The sequence below is a fragment of the Barbatula barbatula genome (genome assembly GCF_947034865.1).
Source record: "Barbatula barbatula genome assembly, chromosome: 16".
NCBI classification, from domain to species: Eukaryota; Metazoa; Chordata; class Actinopteri; order Cypriniformes; family Nemacheilidae; genus Barbatula; species Barbatula barbatula.
In genome coordinates this window covers 2,314,563-2,334,133 of record NC_136779.1, presented here as the reverse complement: position 1 = coordinate 2,334,133, position 19,571 = coordinate 2,314,563, and the positions used below count along the sequence as shown (strand labels likewise).

The 19,571-nt window shown below is 38.7% G+C and overlaps 2 protein-coding genes across 3 annotated transcripts in view; one reads left to right on the top strand and one right to left on the bottom strand.

Moving 5' to 3' along the window:
- glrx3 (glutaredoxin 3) overlaps nt 1–6,255 on the bottom strand; it is a 13,628-nt gene extending 7,373 nt beyond the window's left edge. Inside the window, exons 1-3 of the mRNA XM_079476813.1 lie at nt 6,147–6,255; nt 4,811–4,919; nt 221–295 (exon numbers count right to left, since the gene is read on the bottom strand). Of these exons, the coding sequence (XP_079332939.1) occupies nt 221–295; nt 4,811–4,919; nt 6,147–6,223 (261 nt within the window). The 5' untranslated portion in view covers nt 6,224–6,255. The remainder of the gene's footprint in view (nt 1–220; nt 296–4,810; nt 4,920–6,146) is intronic.
- Nucleotides 6,256–6,710: 455 nt separating this feature from the next.
- On the top strand, nt 6,711–9,370 carry LOC306905295 (uncharacterized protein). 2 transcript variants are annotated; one of them, XM_079475796.1, is made up of 4 exons: nt 6,711–7,044; nt 7,375–7,512; nt 7,823–7,888; nt 8,613–9,370. In XM_079475796.1, exons 1-4 carry the CDS (start codon nt 6,973–6,975, stop codon nt 8,640–8,642), a joined length of 306 nt encoding a protein of 101 aa, XP_079331922.1. In that variant the 5' UTR covers nt 6,711–6,972; the 3' UTR covers nt 8,643–9,370. The 2 variants fall into 2 exon arrangements, with proteins under 2 accessions (XP_079331922.1, XP_079331923.1); XM_079475797.1 differs by having other exon boundaries at nt 8,449–9,370.
- Nucleotides 9,371–19,571: the final 10,201 nt, after the last annotated feature.

Here is a 19,571-nt window from a genome sequence, read left to right as displayed (position 1 = left end):
GATTCTCACACAGAGAAATATTAAGTTAAAAAGCTATTTTCCTTTGTTGTTAGCAAGTCTGATGCATTGTTTTTTTGATAGACAAAACATTCTTAAAATTAACGTTCGTGTTTATTTACATTTTTACCTTTACAAAAAAAGTTCAAAATAATTTTAGTTTGTCTTAAATATGAAGTCAAAACAGCTCTGATGAATGCCATGAAGTTGTGTGAAGTTTTACCTTGAAGAAGAGGAAGGTGGGAACTGAAGCGATCTCATATTTCTCTGAAACCTCAGGGACTGCCTCTGCCTCCAGCTAGAGAGAGACAGAACGAGAGAGAGAGAGAGAGAGAGAGAGAGAGAGAGAGAGAGAGACAGAACGAGAGAGAGAGAGAGAGAGAGAGAGAGAGAGAGAGGAGAGACAGAACGAGAGAGAGAGAGAGAGAGAGAGAGACAGAACGAGAGAGAGACAGAACGAGAGAGAGAGAGAGAGAGAGAGAGAGACAGAACGAGAGAGAGAGAGAGAGAGAGACAGAACGAGAGAGAGAGAGACAGAACGAGAGAGAGAGAGAGAGAGAACGAGAGAGAGAGAGACAGAACGAGAGAGAGAGAGAGACAGAACGAGAGAGAGATAGAGAGAACGAGAGAGAGAGAGACAGAACGAGAGAGAGAGAGAGACAGAACGAGAGAGAGATAGAGAGAGAAAGATAGAGAGAGAGAGAGAGAGAGAGAACAGAGAGACAGAACGAGAGCGAGAGAGAGAGAGACAGAGCGAGAACGAGAGAGAGAGCGAGAACGAGAGCGAGAGAACGAGAGAACGAGAGAGAGAACGAGAGAGAGAGAGAGAGAGAGACAGAACGAGAGAGAGAGAGAGAGAGAGACAGAACGAGAGAGAGAGAAAGAACGAGAGAGAGAGAGAGAGAGAGAGAAGAGAGAGAGAGAGAGAGACAGAACGAGAGAGAGAGAGAGAACGAGAGAGAGAGAGAGAGAGACAGAACGAGAGAGAGATAGAGATAGAGAGAGAAAGAGAGAGAGAAAGAGAGAGAGAAAGAGAGAGAGAAAGAGAGAGAAAGAGAGAGAGAAAGAGAGAGAGAGAGAGAGAGACAGAACGAGAGAGAGATAGAGATAGAGAGAGATAGAGAGAGATAGAGAGAGAGAGAGAGAGAGAGAGAGAGAGACAGAACGAGAGAGAGAGAGAGACAGAACGAGAGAGAGAGAGAGAACGAGAGAGAGAGAGAGAGAGAGAGACAGAACGAGAGAGAGAGAGAGAGAACGAGAGAGAGAGAGAGAGACAGAACGAGAGAGAGATAGAGAGAACGAGAGAGAGAGAGAGAGACAGAACGAGAGAGAGATAGAGATAGAGAGAGATAGAGAGAGAAAGAGAGAGAGAGAAAGAGAGAGAGAAAGAGAGAGAGAAAGAGAGAGAGAAAGAGAGAGAGAAAGAGAGAGAGAAAGAGAGAGAGAAAGAGAGAGAGAAAGAGAGACAGACAGAGACAGAACGAGAGACAGAACGAGAGACAGAACGAGAGAGAGACAGAGAGACAGAGAGACAGAGAGACAGAGAGACAGAGAGACAGAGAGACAGAGACAGAGATAGAGATAGAGATAGAGATAGAGACAGAGACAGAGATAGAGATAGAGATAGAGATAGAGATAGAGATAGAGAGATAGAGAGAGAGAGAGAGAGAGAGAGAGAGAGAGCGAGAGAGAGAGAGAGAGCGAGAGAGAGAGCGAGAGAGAGAGCGAGAACGAGAGAGAGAACGAGAGAGAGAACGAGAGAGAACGAGAGAGAGAACGAGAGAGAGAACGAGAGAGAGAACGAGAGAGAGAACCAGAGAACGAGAGAGAGAACGAGAGAACAAGAGAGAGAGAACGAGAGAACAAGAGAGAGAGAGAAAGAACGAGAGGAAGAACGAGAGAGAGAGAGATTAAATAAATTAATAAAACATCACATCCACACGTCAAACACAACACACACAATCACATTTTATTTAACTGTAAAAAACTGTTAAGACGACAAAAAAGCGGCACGGAATATCAATTAAATGAAAAGCAGCTGTGTTAAATCTCTTCATCTGAATTTGATGCTGTTCCATGTCAGTGGTCGTTTAAATGAGTCGGTAAAGGCTACGTCTCGGCAACCAGATGAAGAGAAAAACCTGTTTCACATCAACCTGCAGGTTTCATATCGGTCTGACACAGAGACCTCGGGGCAGAAACAGACACATACAACATCACTAAATGTCCCGCCACCTTTAAACGCCAGATATTGTGATCCATAAATCTCAAAGTACAGTGATGTTTATGGTCACATTGGTTTCTTTCTTGTCTTGGTCAAGCATACACTGAGAAATAATAATTCTGACATCAGACGGAATGAGATGATGATAAATGTATTAGTCTTCATCTCACAGATGATTTACTCAACCTCTGCTGCATTTGCCACACAAAATGACAAGCTGCGATCTGATTGGCTGGCCATTTGCCCAAACCTACACAGGTGATTTTAGTCCACTGGGAAACATATTAGAATTTAGAAAGTGCCAGACTCCATCTCTGATTTACTGATTCAGACTGGTTCTAGTATTCAGAGTACTCAGGTAAGCATTCAAAACCAGAGCGGACATTATTGAATCCGCTCAATCTATCCCATGATGCATCACAATACTGTAAAACTGATACACCCGCTACTCATCCGCTGTGAGGCTTGTGCCGCCAAATTATTTCCTGTGTCCGCAGCATTGTGTCAAACAATATAGTTTTTTGGCCAGAATGTATGTAAAAGCGACAAATCAGACTGCACGACACAAAACAGACCTGCATGTTTCATCACGCCGGAGAAAACGGCAAATCAAAAGAATCAGACACAGAACTACATGTTTCTTTAAAGACAAAATGTCACAGGTTATTCTGAGCAAACAATGAAACATAATTCACTTCATTCATACAGTTCAGGAGAGGACGGTTGTTGACTCCTCTGCTCTGTGGATAAAACGAAGCATTAACCCTTGACAGAAGGTCAAATTACTCGCTGTTGGTTTAGGGCCATGAAGAAGCCAAAGTCATTCACAGCCCGAGGCATTTCAATGTGCAGAGCAGCTGGATGTGTAATACTGGAGCTACAAAATCATTTGTACACGGAAAACAGGGGAAATTCTCAAATCACAGTGCGAAACGGTGCAGCTTATTAACAGGTGCGCGTCATTTCTATCCTACTGATGACTACAAACTAGAGATGCACTGATATCTAAATCTTGGCCGATAAATGATGATTCTTTAACATTGGAAGCTGATAACAGCCGATATACAGTATATAAATATTTAATATAACATTCTCTGAAACAAAAGGAAAAAAGTGGAGAAAAACAAGGTAAGCAATAGTTTATTTCCCCCCTGAAAATCATCTACCAACTACCAAGCCCACTTTACACTAGTAAACGATTCTTTAACCTTCAAACTGTTCTGGTAGATTTGTTTTTTTGGTAACACTTTACAATAAGGTGCTATTTGTTAGCAATTAGTGTATGCATTAGCTAACATAAACTAACAAGGAACAATACTTCCACAGCATTTATTAATATTAATTTTTGTTAATTTCAGCATTAATACATTATTAAAATCAAATGTTGTCACTGTTAACATTAGTTAATGCACCATGAACTAACATGAATAACTGTATTGACATGTACAAACTAAATTGTTCATTGTTAGTAAAGGAAGCAATTTAATAATGTTAACTAATAGCAGCTTATTGTAAAATATTATCGATGTTCTTCCAGAGCAACCAAGAAAAAAATGTCTTAATAGCCACATGTGTAACAGATCTCAAGACAAGAAGCATTCAGATGGCAGTCTGATTCAAACTATATGCTTTTGTTCCTATAATATACACATTCATAAATACTGTATCTGCATACTGTACCTACATCCACAATGTTTTGCTAATAGCAGTAAGTGAATGACCACGACAGAAAGACATTACTGTACTGTATTTTAACTGTGAGCAGCTGAAGTAGTTTACCCAGAGGAAATGATTTAGGATTTATCGGCTATAATATTCATCCTAAATTGTATTACCGTCCGATACGATAACATTAAAATGATAATTTAATGGCCATACCATACCGATAATCGTGCATCCCTACTACAAAAACAGAATTTCTCAAACATTATTGAAGATGTTGGTTGAGCCGTTGCAATTCTAAGCGGAGTAATATTTTGATGGTTCCAGTGATCATGCTTTTTCTCTGAAGAAGACATTTAAAAATGTCAAGACAGTCAGTTAAAGGCAACCTAACAGCAAATAGTGGGGAGGTCTTGAAGCCCTGTTTAAAGGAACAGTTCAACCAGAGATTTTGTCATCTTTTACTCACCCTCGAGTTTGTTCCAAATTGGTATAAACTTCTTTGTTGTGATGGACACCAAGAAAGATATTTTATATTTGAGTGCTTGTAACCAAAACAGTTCTTGGCCACCATTGACTACCATAGTAGAAAAAATTGCTTTATAAATTTATATAAAAAAAACAATATTTTGAAGAATGCAATTTGTTCGTGCTATGGAGCATTCTTCCAAAAATCTCTCTCTGATGTGTTCATTAGTACAAAAAATCTTTATAGAGATCTGCAACAACATGAGGGCGAGTAAATGACAGAATTTTTGGGTGAACTGTCCCTTTTAAAAATGTTTGATGTCAGGGAAGAAAAAATGACACATTTTATTTGATGTAAATAAGTTAAGCACACAGGAGAAAATGCAGGAGCATTTCGTCAAAACTCAAAAACTGTGGATTGGCATTTGGAGAAGTCAACAAATCTAAATGTCTACCTACCTTCACGAACATGGTGTGTTTGTGTTCCTTGGCCAACTCTGCCATCACGTCGTTCATCTGCGAGCACTGCGGAGCCCATGGCGCGTGAAAATGGACGACTGTGAGGCACCTGATAAGACGAGAGTAAAACAAAGATGAAGTTTCTAGTAACCTGGATCACTCACAGATTCTGTGAGATGGAATTTCTTATATTATCTTGTGAAGAAAGTATGATCAGCTCACAAGAATGTTCAGAATATACCAACACAGAAGTGATATCCAATCCAAAGAATGATTTTGATGATAGAGTGCTTTGCACAAAAACAATAGTGATAGTTACATTTACATTTACTCATTTGGCAGACGCTTTTATCCAAAGCGACTTACAAATAGTTTTTTACAGTGGCACATTACTGCAGAGCCATCAGGGGTAAGGTGCCTTGCTCAAGGGCACTTCAGTCATGACCTGTTGGCACTGGGATAGTTCGCGATTCTAACTTTCTATGGTCTGAACCGATGATTTCATTTTATGGATCTTTAACCGCCACCTTTAATGACATTAATGAAATTCTGATCATTGATGTCTGACACTGGCAAACCCAGATAAACAGGATCTGCCTGTACTTGTACAGAAAATGTAGAACATACATGACCATAGTGGTAGATGGTGTAGTCTTGTGGTTGGCAAATAACTCACCTTGATAACTTTAAACTATTTATCATGTATTTGCTTTTCTGTGGAGCAAACATGTAATGTCAAAAAGCATCCAGCTTTTAAACAAAACAACAGGTCATGATGGCCGAAGCTCTCCATCATGCACTGTATTAAAGATCCTCTGAAGCCACATAGCTTTGATGTTTTAATGCTTTGCTACAGCTCGACACATACATTTCAAAGACGGGCTAAAATTAAAACCATCAAGAGGTTTAACATAACAATGTACGAAAACAAACAACATATGCACCTGCTGTAGCACAGCACACGACATGATGAAAACCTCTGAATACCTCTAAAAGTACACAGAAAAAAGTCAAAGTCTGTCCAGCACAGCATGTGTTTCTCGCTTTCCTCAAAAGATACACTGAGACAGCTTCATAAAAGCGATATGAAATATAATCCGCATCAATATTATGATAATTATACCCGTGATCCAATGGCCAAGATCATATAAATAAATCTATATAGACGTGTATCATCTTTATTTGTGTCTGGTATCTGAACAGGCCAGCGGTTATTTCCAAAAGCCCCTTTAAAATCCTTCTAATAAACATTTCATCCTTGCGCATGTTTGCTCATTCATTTCTCATTAAAGCATATTTAATGACGGGCTGTTGAAATACGAGTTATGACACCTACTTGTTGTTATTTTTCAATAATAGCTCAAATTGCTGCAGTGATGTTGCGTCCGTAAGGTTCGCCATGTTGCCAGACATCACTAGCCGATAACAGATCGCTCCATCGCCAAGCTCGTACTGCTGCAAGACATTACTAAACGATTTACGGTGTCGCTGACATTAAACACATTTCCGTTTGCTATATTACATAAAATGTCAAATATTAACAAAAACGCTACGTTGAATATATTGGCTGTTAGTATGTTTTGTTTTGAGATTATTTCCTGCATTTCTCTCAATGGTCACTTGGAAGTGTTACATCTTATATTGTTAGAAATGTAGTGTATGCACACAAAATAATAAACATCACACATGGCGCACTTTAATATAGTCATTATTTAGGAAAACTGTACAAAAACGTTAAACTTACTTTGCACGCTCATTCGCGCCCAAAGCCGTCTCGTCCAATCATAAGGCTTGATTCGATATATTCCCGCCTCTGTCACATTCTACGGCGTGTTGATTGGACAGAATTACTGTCTGTTAAACATCTTGAATAGTACAGGAAATATAATGCGGAATTAAAGCAGAATCGCATGGCTGTGCTAGGACTGATGATCAATGATGGCTTTGTTTTGAAAACGGGCATGTTTACAATTGACGATCGCTTTTATTACAAACTATTGTAGAACTTTAACAAATTCCTCGTTGGATAAAATTGCCCCAGACTGGGTAATGCAATGCGACTTTGCGTATTGATTTATATGGGAGTTTGGGTGAATGTAGTGAATAATCAAGCGTTTTGATTTACAACTAATCTTTACGTACACACTGCGAGAAAAAAATCCATGGATTATCTAAAGCCCATGCAGAACAAGAGAAGGCGCAGTGGAGAGATGGAACAATGGCTCAAACAGTCGGTAAATGCGCTTTATTGTATTTACTATTGATCAGAATCGTGCTTTAAACACGTCAGATGTCACATATGCATTAATCTGTGTTCAAAACAGTTGATTTCTCTCTGTGCCAAATGCATGTACTTTTGCCCTTTATCAAAGTTATTCTTAGTAGAAACACCCAGCTGACCATCACTGAAAATAGTTCACTGATTCAATAAATCATACCAGCTCGGTGTTTTCTATGTGCTCAATCATAGCTCAATGACAAATGAATTTGGTGTTACTGTCATCACATTACAAAATTAAGCTACAACTCATTTTCTTCTTGTTAAACCTTCTTAATTTATACAGAAAAGGCTGTGCAATGGACTAGGAGGCCGTGGTCAGGTTGAATGTATTGGGGTGATAGAAACTCCAATGGAGACGTGGGATCCCCCATATCAAGGCCCTCAAAATGGACATGGTGCCAATGGCCAGGTCCCTGGCGTGGTATATGATCTTTCTCTCTCTCTCACAGATTCTGTTTGTTTCTTGCTTACAGTGTAGTGATGATAAACATGCGTATCTGATGTGAAATACAGGGGTTAAAGGTCACAATCTATTTGGTGTTCAGTTTTATTGCACTGCATCTCTGATGGCTGTTGTTCTCATAGCCTATAAAAAGTAATAAATGATTAACCACTAATGCAGTCTGAGCATTGTGAGAATGACAGTACATGTTGTGTGTGTGTGTGTGTGTGTGTGTGTGTACTATAAGTTTTGTTTATTTGTAATAGTTTTATTACATTTTGATTGACAGCAGGCTTTAGGAGCTCCAGGACGTGGTGCAGGACAGTTTTGCCCCAGGTGTATGGCAGGTGAACCTGTAAGTCTGATTTTATATTCCTTTGTTACGCTGACAGTGTTTTAGTGGCTGAATGTTGCTCAGTCACTACACACTTGGTTCCTGCTCGACTGGAATATCCCAACCATACCATACTTGATCCTGAGTTCCTCTATCTTAACAACTCAGTTTGTACTATAACAAATTACGTTATTTTTTATCACTCCGTGGCACCATTGTTGCACTTTGCCAAAATCACTTGGATATATAACCAAAGACCTGTCTCACTTTTTCTACTTTTTAATAATACAATTTATACTGAAATCGCTTTAGATAAGTGGAGATTTGAACATTTGTATTGAAATGTAAGGGGTTTGTGATGTTTAATATTTAATGTTTAGTTTTATTCTCCCCATGCTATTACAAGAGTTTGTAAAACTTAAAAAAATAAATAAGTGACGGATTAACACACGAATGGTTTCCTCCAACGCTTAAATGTAGATTTAAGCAATCATATTGCCTTCAGAAATTCTGCACTTCCTGCAAATCAATATTTATTCATGACAAACAATTCTTGCACATTTTGAACAATGTTCCTGCAGGCCTCTGTACCTGCCGGCTGATCTAACCAATCTGCTCTCCCCGCAACGCATGAATAGTCAGCATATATGAATATCTGCAGAGGGTTAAAGAACATTATACATACAATTCATTTGTTGTTGAATGAAGCTGACCTCTGTCACATCAATGTTTCTCTCTCTTGCAGGGCCATATAAACCACATCATGAGGTATTGATCTCCAGGGCTGATGACTGCTGTTGTTGAATTGACTGAATAACTGGGAAAGAAAAGGGTCGACACAGGGAAGCGATCCACGCTGGAGTGTGTGGTTTCCTGTATAGTTTATGCCTTTCACATGCATTTTTCAAACCTTGTCTAGTACCGTTTTGTTTCAATCTATATCGTTTACAGTACCATAATCGCTCCAGGAACATGATGGGAAAAACAAAGATGTTTGGACTAAGTGAAGTGTTTGTACAACTTCAGAAAAGTTGTATAGTATAATTTTTTTGCACTTCGCAAACATGATAATTTCCCCAGTTCGTTTTTTAAATAACTCTTGTTAATCCACTGTCATTAACATGAATGCGAAGTGACACGGTTTAAAACATATTAATTATATATTAAATATTAATTATATTTTTATAGATTATTTTTATAGTAATTGAAATGATTGTCTTCAGAATATAAAATACATGTTAGTGCCAGTGTAGATTGTTTTAAATTGAATATTTGTGTATTCATTTGGTTGGGTCATTATATTTCTGTACCTTAACAAAGCATGTAGCTTATGTTAACATCACAATGTTTAGTGTTTTTGTAGGGCACAACTCGTTTTATCCTTATTAGCTTGTCTTGTTTTCTGAAAAAAGTTCCTAGAAAAACATTTAAATGTTTAATAATGAATATTGATGTCACCTTTTTCGATACCATTGCAGTATATTTTACATAAAGAAAAATTTGAGAGAAGCTCTCTGGTTTTGTGTTTTCTGATAGGTGGCACTAAAATCAGTTGATGGGACTGTGTCTGCTCTTTCCAACAGTACACACAAGATGGCAGTGTTATATTGCCTTTCTCACAAAAGGACCTGACACAGTCCCTTTAGCTTTTAATATACATTACCTAATATATTTAGATTAAATCTAACTTGGAAACACTTCATACATAGATGGTGTAAATCTGTTTAAAACATATCTATATCAAAACATTTATTTAATCGTTCTTTTGATATGCTAATGAATATTGTCTCTATATAAAATGCAAATGACCCCTACCTTGTATACATTCAATGACATGTTTTTCGTCTCAACAAGTGATATTGATACTTTTAATCATCTATTCCCCTAAAATAGAAAGTTTTAATACTCATTTTGACACGAGCAACTCTCCTCACAGATATGACTTCCTCGAGCTCATAAAACAAGCTTCCCCTACAACAGACTTATAAGAGTGGCCGAGTCGGCATGTATTATAAGTCATAGTTTCTGCTCCTGTAAGTTATAAAGGAATTACCTCAGCTCAGGAGGAGCCGTGGGGACGGGTCGAAGTTTGTGCTAAGTCAACCAAGATGGATTTAAGTATATTACCAGCTCAATCTTCCTCACCCTCCCAGTGTTAGCTTTTGTCGGTGGAGAAATGAGAGGCAGCGTTCAGACAAAGCTTGACCTCTTGGGGCCGGCTCTCAGAGCCTAGATTTTCAATAATGTAGGACAATAAAGCTTAAGTCCTATAACCTAGTGCAATATGCTACAAGTGTAAAGAGCTTTGCTGTTAATAAAGGAGGCAGAGAGGGGAGAGCGCGTGCAAAAGCGAAAACAACAACTCATCTTCAAAACTCATATTTGGAGATCAAGCGTGGCACATAAGTGCATTTCATAAGGACAGTAATGAGATGCTGAGATCAGATTGGTCAAACCTGACAACTGCTATCTGACACAGTGGATATGAATGCGAGGCTTTATTCCCTACGAGCGCTCGTGACAGGTGCATGTCTGTTTGTTTAGATGTTGGTGCTTTTGGCCTCATAGACGGGTTATTATTTTTCTCTTCCGCCCCTTTGTTCTTCCTGTGACCTGGCGCTCCTCGACCCGCTCCTGGTTTTTCCGTAAGTGGCCCGAGTTGCCTGCGTGTTTCCCTTAGGGACGCCATGGACTATTATGGGTTTATTGTACAGATCAGCGGGGTCAAAGTACACGCCGTGCACATGGAGAGGAAATTTTGAGTGTTGCTTTTGCTCCTTACGTCAGCAGAGAGAAAAACAAATCAAGCGTTCAATGTGCTTGACTAGTTGTTTTGTTGATTATATATGCATGTTGATGTTGAAAGTAACTGTGAAAATGTTCAGAATACCAGTTTACACAGAGACTGCACAAACTGGTAAAATGCAGCCCCTAATGCATGTCCTTATGTGCATTATTTCATGGTAATTGTTTTAAACAATAGTAAGCCATATGGTCACATGACCTTATTGAATAATTTTCAATTATATTGATTTTTGTAAAGTGCATTTTGTGTACAAAAACTGATTTATTGCTGCTATAGACATCATTAGAAGATGTAAACAAAGCTTTTCCAACACTGATGTACAAAGTACAACCAACAGAATATTTGTAACCGAAACAAAACGTTTCAGATTTAAAGAAACACCTCACCCAAAAATGCTCCCCATTCTTGACCATAGTCATTTTAATCCTACTATAGAAAGTCAATGGTCAATCCTTTAACTATGTAGATGGTTTCATCGGATGCGCGCCAGGTCTGAAGTTAGCTTCCGTTCTTTGTTTGGTTTTCCGTCTAGCTAGTAATAAAACAATTATTTATTATTAAATTTATAATAAAATCCACTTATATTCATATTTTATTATATATTAATTGTATTAAATTATGCTTCTGGACCAGTGTTGACATCTTGGGAATAGTCTATACTTTTGCCTCCATTTATCTCAGAAGATAAGTGCTGGTTGAGCATATTGCATTTTGGGATACAGTAGTAAAATCTTTTTATTTTGTTTTCATATCAATTTATGATCATATGATTTCGGGCCATGACTTACCAGTTGAGAATCACTGTAATGTTCAGAACCAAATCTTGCACAGTATGCATATACACACTGCAGAAATCGCAAGAATAGCGTAGTTGTCTTCTTGCACAAAGTCATTGTTTAGTCATTAAACCGGAATGAAAAGGAGCTTTATTGTAAGCAGACTCTCTTAAAGACTCATAAAACCTGGATTTTTCTGTGTTGTCGTCTGAACCTTTCCGTTAAAGAGTCTTAAGGCCAACGCGCAGCAGTGACAATATTTCCATCCTCCCTCCGTGTCTTCCTGAAGTTTAGGGTCCGTCTCTTTCACTGCTGTGTTCTTTTCTCCATCTCATATACTCTTACACCATTTCAACCTACTTTGTTTATGAGGCTTTGATCCACAATATTCTAGGCTAAGTTACACCCATGCACTGCAAGGTGAACCTGTAGGCATTGTTCCCAACGGGAACCCAATACTCGTGGAGCCTTCCTCTCGTCTCTCAAAAAACTGCTCTCTTTAGTAACAGAATTCTCCAAAGATGTGGAACAAAAGGTCACGCACAAAGACACAATTTTATGCTCCTTATTGAGTCAAATTTGCTACCTCAGCACTCACTTAAAGATACTTTGCAAGATAGCGGGGCATTATCAAACCCTCGTCAATAAAGGGTGTAACTCACTTGAATGCGCTTAAAAAGAGAGAGAGAGAAAGTGTTAATGTACCGCGTGGGCAAACCTGTGTATATGTATGACCACTCTGAAGTGTCACGATATCTACATCTTTCAGCCTATCTTTTGATGTTTCCTGTTTATGAATGGACTGAAAGCTGCACATTGTGAGGAAGAATAAAGACCTATGGAGGTGTCTGTATTATATCTGTTAAAGAGAGTGAATGTGAGGCGCTGATTCATTGTGTCTCGGTGCTTGCTCCGTTCAGACTCTCATGGAAGCTCTTTGTCCTAAATCTTAAGATCTGTCCATTTAAAGTCACGTCCCGCGATGATCTCACCCGCCGTTAATATGCATTTCTAGGGCCGCTGCTTTTGCTTTTGTTAGATTGCTTTCATAAATGGAAGATCTGGAAGGGATTCTGAGGATTGTTTATTTATTTCATTTTAATAGAATCAATATCCCATCGCAGAGAGAGAGATATTGTTATGTGCAACCTTTAACCGATAATGTTTTATTCATCTTCAAAAGGAAAATGTGGGATGTAGGATCTTGAAGAACAAATGAGATGTAATTATCGAAGCATACAGACTTATTTGGCCAAAACAATGTTCTCTTCAATGAAATTCATCTCTTTATTGCTTAAACAGTTTACTTGAAGCATGTAAAACAGTCAGGCTTTCTTTTGTTCTACGCTGCGAATCCTTCGTGAGCGGAACATAATCATGTAGTGTGTCTGGGACATCAAATATTAAAGTCTTATAGTACGACGTTAAGGGTCACCAAAAATGTACAGTGAAAAAAACCCACATTTTTGTTAAATCAGTGGTCATTGAATATCTCATTAAGGCTAAAAGCACTTCCAATTGAAAATATGTACATATGATTAACATCACAATTTTTTATTTAGAGCAGTTTTTATATATTTAATTCTTTCATTGATAATACGTTTTCTAAATCACACAGTCATATTTTTTCCAAATGCTTTTATTGACATGTATGTACAATGAAACGTCACAATCCATGAGCCTGTGCTTTGAAAGAACCACACATCAAACCACGTAAAACCGGGCTTTTATTTATTTGAATGCCACATCTCTTTGCATTTCATGTTCTCCAGGGAGCGGAGGCCTCGGTGAGACCTTTTTCCCTTCAGTGAAAAACAACAACACAACTGATGCCGTTGTATTTTAGGGATCTTTACTTAGCCTCCATCACCTCCGCGGCTCTTAGTGAGCCTTGACAGTGCTCGAAGTTCTCCAGGCGCTCAAAGTGTTCCCCACAGACCCGCACAACATACATGATGCCATGAAAGCATGTAGAATAGGGTTGCCATGTCGACCTGTCAGTCAGGAGTCAGACGCTGCTAACAGTTGAAATGCTGGAAGTGTAAAGCACATACACATGCACAGACGCACACACATAAACACACATACATAAAAAAAACAGGCCTCTCTCGCTCTGGTTAATGGCAGGTTGCGTGTCAAAAGAGTAGCTCGGGATGAAGTGAACAAAAGGAAGAGGAGCCCACGTGTGAAAGGGAAGGGTGGAAAGGCAGCTAATGCTCCCTTTTTATCTTCTCTCGCTCTCCTGATAAAGAATATAAAGCATATTATAGATTAATAATGCATGCCAAGTTCACAGCCCCTCTGTTTTGTTTGTATCTACGCAGCAGTCGCTGTAAATACGTTGGAAGATGTTTACAGAGGAAACAGCGCACCTGGCTTTAAAGGTTAAATCAAATCCGAGTCAAAGAGGGTTGAACTTGCTCCGTGTCCCCTGAGAAAGCACGGAAAGGTAAAGGGAATTAAGACACATGCTGTTCTACCAGAGGAAACTTCACAGTTCCCGGCAATGACAGTGTGTCGATTCACACTCGCGCGGATTCAATTTTCATCTTTTTGCTTACCAGCAGCCAAAATGGAATAAATAAGCCGCATTGCTGTTTGCTGATTAGCTTGAAATATCAAATTGACCCGCCGTAAATGCTGCAAAACACCTGCAAGTAAATTAGGCCAGATAGCGTTTAGTTTCCTCCAAAATAACTGCTGTGTTGACAGTTTTTGGTAATGATTTTTGTTAGAAATAAGCATTTACGGGGCCAAACAAGAAGCAGATATGTAGATCTGCCCGTGGGTGAGATATGCATTAGCCTAGTTTTGTAGAACTCTCTCAAAACAAGCTTATTGGGCACTGACCATATTAAATATTTTGAAAAAGACAAGAAAGTTGAAAATAAATAACGGCTCTGAGCTGAAATATTTTTATCTTGACCAAATTGAATGTAACACTTTTGAAGATAGAAAAATAAATAAGCTATAATTAAGCATTTCATAATTTATTTATAATTAATGCTGTATTTAACATTTTATGACAAATCAATGTTACGACATAAACATAGCTTCACAAAAAAAGACTTAGATTAATGAAAATAGACGTGCTGAAATAAATAGCAATAGAGCTTTATAATCGACGACACGGCGCGTTGCATTCTGGGGCGGCGGCGATTGATTAAATAGCGATTGTTTTGTTTTACTAAGGCTCTCGACTTGCTTTTGCACAGTGGTGTGAAGAGAATTAGAAGCGGTGGGAAATATGAATGAATCAAGTCAAACGGAACAACATTGAACTGAACTCACTAGCAGAAAAGAGCTACAAGTATGGTCGCGACATCCAGCATTTAACACGGCGTGACGTCAGCGCCACACTCTGACTAGAGGAGATACAGCTACCTCCACTTGGCATGCGCACGTCAACGCCGCATTAGTTTAGTCACGTTGATTGACATTTATTTGATGTTTGTATGGCTAGGGTTGGTGTATATGTAGGCGTTAGCTAATGTTATTTATTGTAATTAAACGGCGAGATTTTGCACCACTTCCAGCCGTAGCTGTATCCCTTCTAGCAACAACCCACTTCCCCTCACATGGTTCCCCGGTAAGTGGTTAATATGAGGTTAATATGTAACGTTATAGCTACATACCAGTTGTAGGCGGCAATGCACAATTTTGTTGTTTGTCAACCGCCAATAAAACCTTAAAGAAGAAGAACGTTATAGATCAAATCAGCGGTGAATAGACAGTTACATTTATTCGTTTCGACAGACTTGAAGCAAAAGTGACGTCATATGGGACACGTAGGGGTGCTATAAACGATCTCTCCTTTATATCGAAGCTGTCTGCTTACTGCTTTCGACGTTTGGCGATCAAGGAAGAAAATTTTTTTTTTCAGTCGGAATGTTATTTTGGCGCCATCGACTGTTTGTTTCACGACAGCAACAGGACTGACTGTTAATAGCTGTTTGAATTATATTTACTACTAATATCTTAATTTAATGTATAAACAACATTTGACGCGTTAATCGTTATTTAAAAATTAAACAAATAAATAAACCTGAACGTTGGATCCGGTTGAGCTTATGGTTTATACATTGGTAACGATTAACATAAATTAGCCTACTACCTCAGCTGAAGATAAGATTCGCGGGGCCGCAACGTTCAAGGTCACGTGATCGTAAATGACAAAATGATGACCGATTGAGCAATGGTTTAACTTTTCCTTTTATTTCAAGGCTGCATGATTTTACTTTTCGTCCTGTCCATTAATTTCACTGAGATTTCAATGTTTGATATCGCCCCACTCAGTCAATAATTAAAAAATCAAGAATGTATTTCACAGAATGTTCTTTAAATGATGTAGGACGATTTTATGTAGAATCGCAGTAAATCACAATGACTTTGGGTTGTTAAGGGCAGTTGCCATTGTAAAAAGAATCAAGCTGTAAAGAACTAAATCGTGTTTCCTAAAGTTTGATGTGTAGATGCTCCCTTCCAGTATTTAGTATAGAGTGAGTTACTGCAAATACAAACTGATCCAGTTTTGGTGACAGATTGCGTAATGATGTGAGCAGGTTATAATCAGATTTCTTCTCAATTGATTAGTGCATTTGATCCTTTATACATCAAGCCTGGATTGATTTATTGTGAGCTTCATATCCAAAACCCAAAACTACACTTTCCTGTGTAAAATTGTTCTGCACCAATTAGCAAAAAAGAACAACTCCACACTAAATTCATCTTTATGCATTTTTATTTATTGCAGATTTACCCCATGCTACAGCTCAGTGAACAAAATTATAATAAACACGTTTCTTTGCGCACTCTCTGTGATCAAAGCTTTGGCAGTCTAATCTAACCAATTAATCCATTTATCAGCACCGCACTAACAAACATGCCCTCCATATGCTGTTTCCAACACACCCTCTTCCTCGCAAAGCTGTTCGGGAAACTGGGACGGCTCCGCGAGGCGATGTGTTCACCACAATCACGCCGTTGTTCATTCCCTTAGATTTTTAAATCAGTTCAAATGAGTGGTGCAATTCAGCGCCCGCCGTCGTTTTAAAAGTTCCACACTCGCTCAGACAAACATGCATAAAAATGAAAACAATGCATGTGAAATTGGGGGCAAAAGGTTTTGAACGCAGATGTTGCATTTCACTGTTTAATTTAAAACTCTCTGGATTTTTCTAACAGTTTTTTTCACCTCCGTGGTCCCTGTGCGCAGTGCAGAGCTGACAGCACTTATTTTAAGCGTTTTACTGTTTTCACGGCTGCATCTTCATCTTTCTGTCTGTTAATAATGTAGAGTTCACACATCAGAATGATCTCCACGTTCTCCATCCGAGCTGATTTCCTTTCTTATTTCCTCTGCCTTTTTCTTCTCTCTCTGAAATCTGCTGCAAGTTCTCAGTTCTCAAACTGTGTATGACAGCATCTGCCAAAGCTCCTGCGTACAGCTTTACAGAACCACAAACACCAATTGAAAATCTCTTTAATCGGACGACCGCACATCTGAACTTGATAGCCGAGCCATTTTCTTGTGTTCCATTATAGGAATCAATCTTCTAAACTGTAACAAGCCACATTCAATATTTAATTTAACTTTGACTGACAGGGAATTGTGTAGATTGAGCTACATTGGGGGTCCAAATGCCTGAGAGCACAGCAAATATGGGTATTTTGACATGTATATATTTTTTAAGTTCGTGGATTTTGACTGATGTAAAACAGAGAAGAGTCATGATAAAACGCAGATAAAAAAATATAGATTTTTTCCAGACAACAAATCACTAAAACAGTTTGAGATATTGACAGTGTTAACTGTTTTTAAGAAATTTAGATTTTTTGTTTTTGTTAACGCAAACATAAAATCTTGTGTGGAAACTTGAGTCCAAGCTGTCAATAAAACATAAGAAGGATATTGTGCATATACTGACTTTCAACTTTAAACACTTTTTTAAATGATTTTAGAATATTTTGTTTATTTTAGTTTAATTTCAGTTCATTTTTACTTGTGGTCTTATAGACTTTTTGGACCCCTACAGCATGTTTTTTTTTCGAGGGGCACCTTTCCTTTTAAAAAGGTCCCTTCTCAGATATGTGTGAGAGTAAAGCATCCTGAGGGTGGTCACATGGTAATTTCAAGGAATCCGCATCAGATGTCTGGTTGCACTTAAAAATGCATAAAATGCTGTTTTTAGGAAATAACTCCAGCAGCTGTTTTCATCTCCATCTTTTAAGGAATGTCATTAAAGAGGTTGTTTGTTTGCTTCCTCTGCGATTAAAGGTTCGGTTATGCACGTGGGCGGCGTCGAGCATCTTTAGAATGAAACTCTGCGAATCTGTTCAGGGCAGAGATACAGTAGAAACCACAGAAGTTATCCCCACATGGCGTAAAACACACACACTCGATCAGCCTGCCTTTGCATCTCGACAGCCGTGGGACTTTTCATTAGTTCAGTCTGTATCTAGACAAAGCCATTTGTTCACTATTCAGTGCACTCGTTTCCCTCGATTGAATAGATTTTGAATTCTTGAATTAATTCGCTTGTGAAAATAAGAAATGCCATTTTAGGGTGTGAAATGATGTGTATCAAAGCAAGCATATTCATATAATTCAGCCTGGATATGCAATTCATCTATTCGGTGATATAAAATAATAGAAACAAGTGCCTTTATGTAACTGAAACTTAGAATTAAGGTTGCATAATTTGTGGGATTATAACGCAGTTTGATACAATCTGGCCTGTTATGTGGATGCAAGACGCATTTCTAAATAATTGTGCACCTCCACTGTTACGGCTGTGCCACTGGGAATTTAAGCTGCAACGTAACACAGCAATAAGGGGCTGTGTGAACTTTGACCTGTTGACCCTCCCTATTAGACCTGGCAGCTGGGGAATTTCATTTTGATACAGCAAGGAACTCACTAACAGTCCCGCGCTGTGCTACGAGTTGTCATTTCTCACATTTTCAATTTCTTTCCTTCGTAGTTTTCATTTCATAGGGTTTGACCTTTTTGACTCTGTCATGGGGAGCGTTCGGATGATGTGGACTCAGGAAATAGCAGGAAGTTCCAAGTGATAAATCGTGGCGTATACATTTACCCCTCTCGTCATATGGGTTGCCTCAGTTGGCACAATAGCATGCATAGATGAAAATTAACTAATGTTATTAAGTATTTGTATGTATGCAGGCAGACCTGTATCTTCATCCATCTTGCCATTATGCAGTTGAATGCAGTTTGCGTGACTAAATCCTCAGCCTTCAGCATTTCACATTTTGCGGTTTAATTCATTGAATTTTATTGAAGCATTACCACAAACACATGTGAAAATAACCAGTTTCTTTTACTGTAAACTAAAACACGAACGTCCGTAAGATGTTATGAAATGATCTGGTTAAAAAAATAAATCTGTAAATAAATGGCAGACTGCCTTTTCACTGCCCTCTGTGGAGATGCTTTAATTTCACTTTAAAGCGTACAGTGTTTTTATACCAATGAATTCTGTATTATTTTAAATTAAATGTGCTTATGTGAGTCCGCAAGAAGTTTGGTAATAATAATCTTTAGATACCTATTCATTTATACTTGTTATAGAAAATGCATATGGCAAATTCAGCAAGTTACAAGATGTTCTCGCGCAAGCATGAGCTGAATTAAAAAATAAATTGTGATGTTCTATTCTTTTCCAATTTTACCAGCAGATGCTGCGCTTGACCCCAGGCACAGACTACAGGGTCTCTCTTACCCCTCTGGCCTGTAGGTGGGGCAGTGGCACCACATAATGGCTTCTTTTCCACGCCAGGAAACAGCTGAGATTGACTCACCTACAGGGCCAGAAGTGACTGAGCGCCTATGGAAAGGCCCAAATAAATAGACCGGTGGCTCTTTCTCTCGGTTACCAGATGTTCAAGCTCGTTTCCCTCCCGACGAGTCGCTGATTTGTGAAAATAACTGGCAAAAAGTAGGTCAATCACGTCTCATCAAGGACGTGCTGCCGGTGACAAACTTATTGCGCTGAGGTTTTTAATACGGAGAGTGTTTTAAATCATTGTCTCTGTGCGCTCTGTGTAGGAGGACAGGAGCGCAGGTGCAGCCGCCGCCCCCGCTCCGTTAATTAATCCGGTA

What these genes read in the sequence shown, in the direction of transcription:
- LOC306905295 (XM_079475796.1), top strand. Translation starts at nt 6,973, where the DNA reads ATGGATTATCTAAAGCCCATGCAGAACAAGAGAAGGCGCAGTGGAGAG. An exon ending in ATGGCCAGGTCCCTGGCGTG is followed by an intron (nt 7,513 to 7,822) that starts GTATATGATCTT and finishes TTTGATTGACAG; the next exon opens with CAGGCTTTAGGAGCTCCAGG. An exon ending in GGTGTATGGCAGGTGAACCT is followed by an intron (nt 7,889 to 8,612) that starts GTAAGTCTGATT and finishes TCTCTCTTGCAG; the next exon opens with GGCCATATAAACCACATCAT.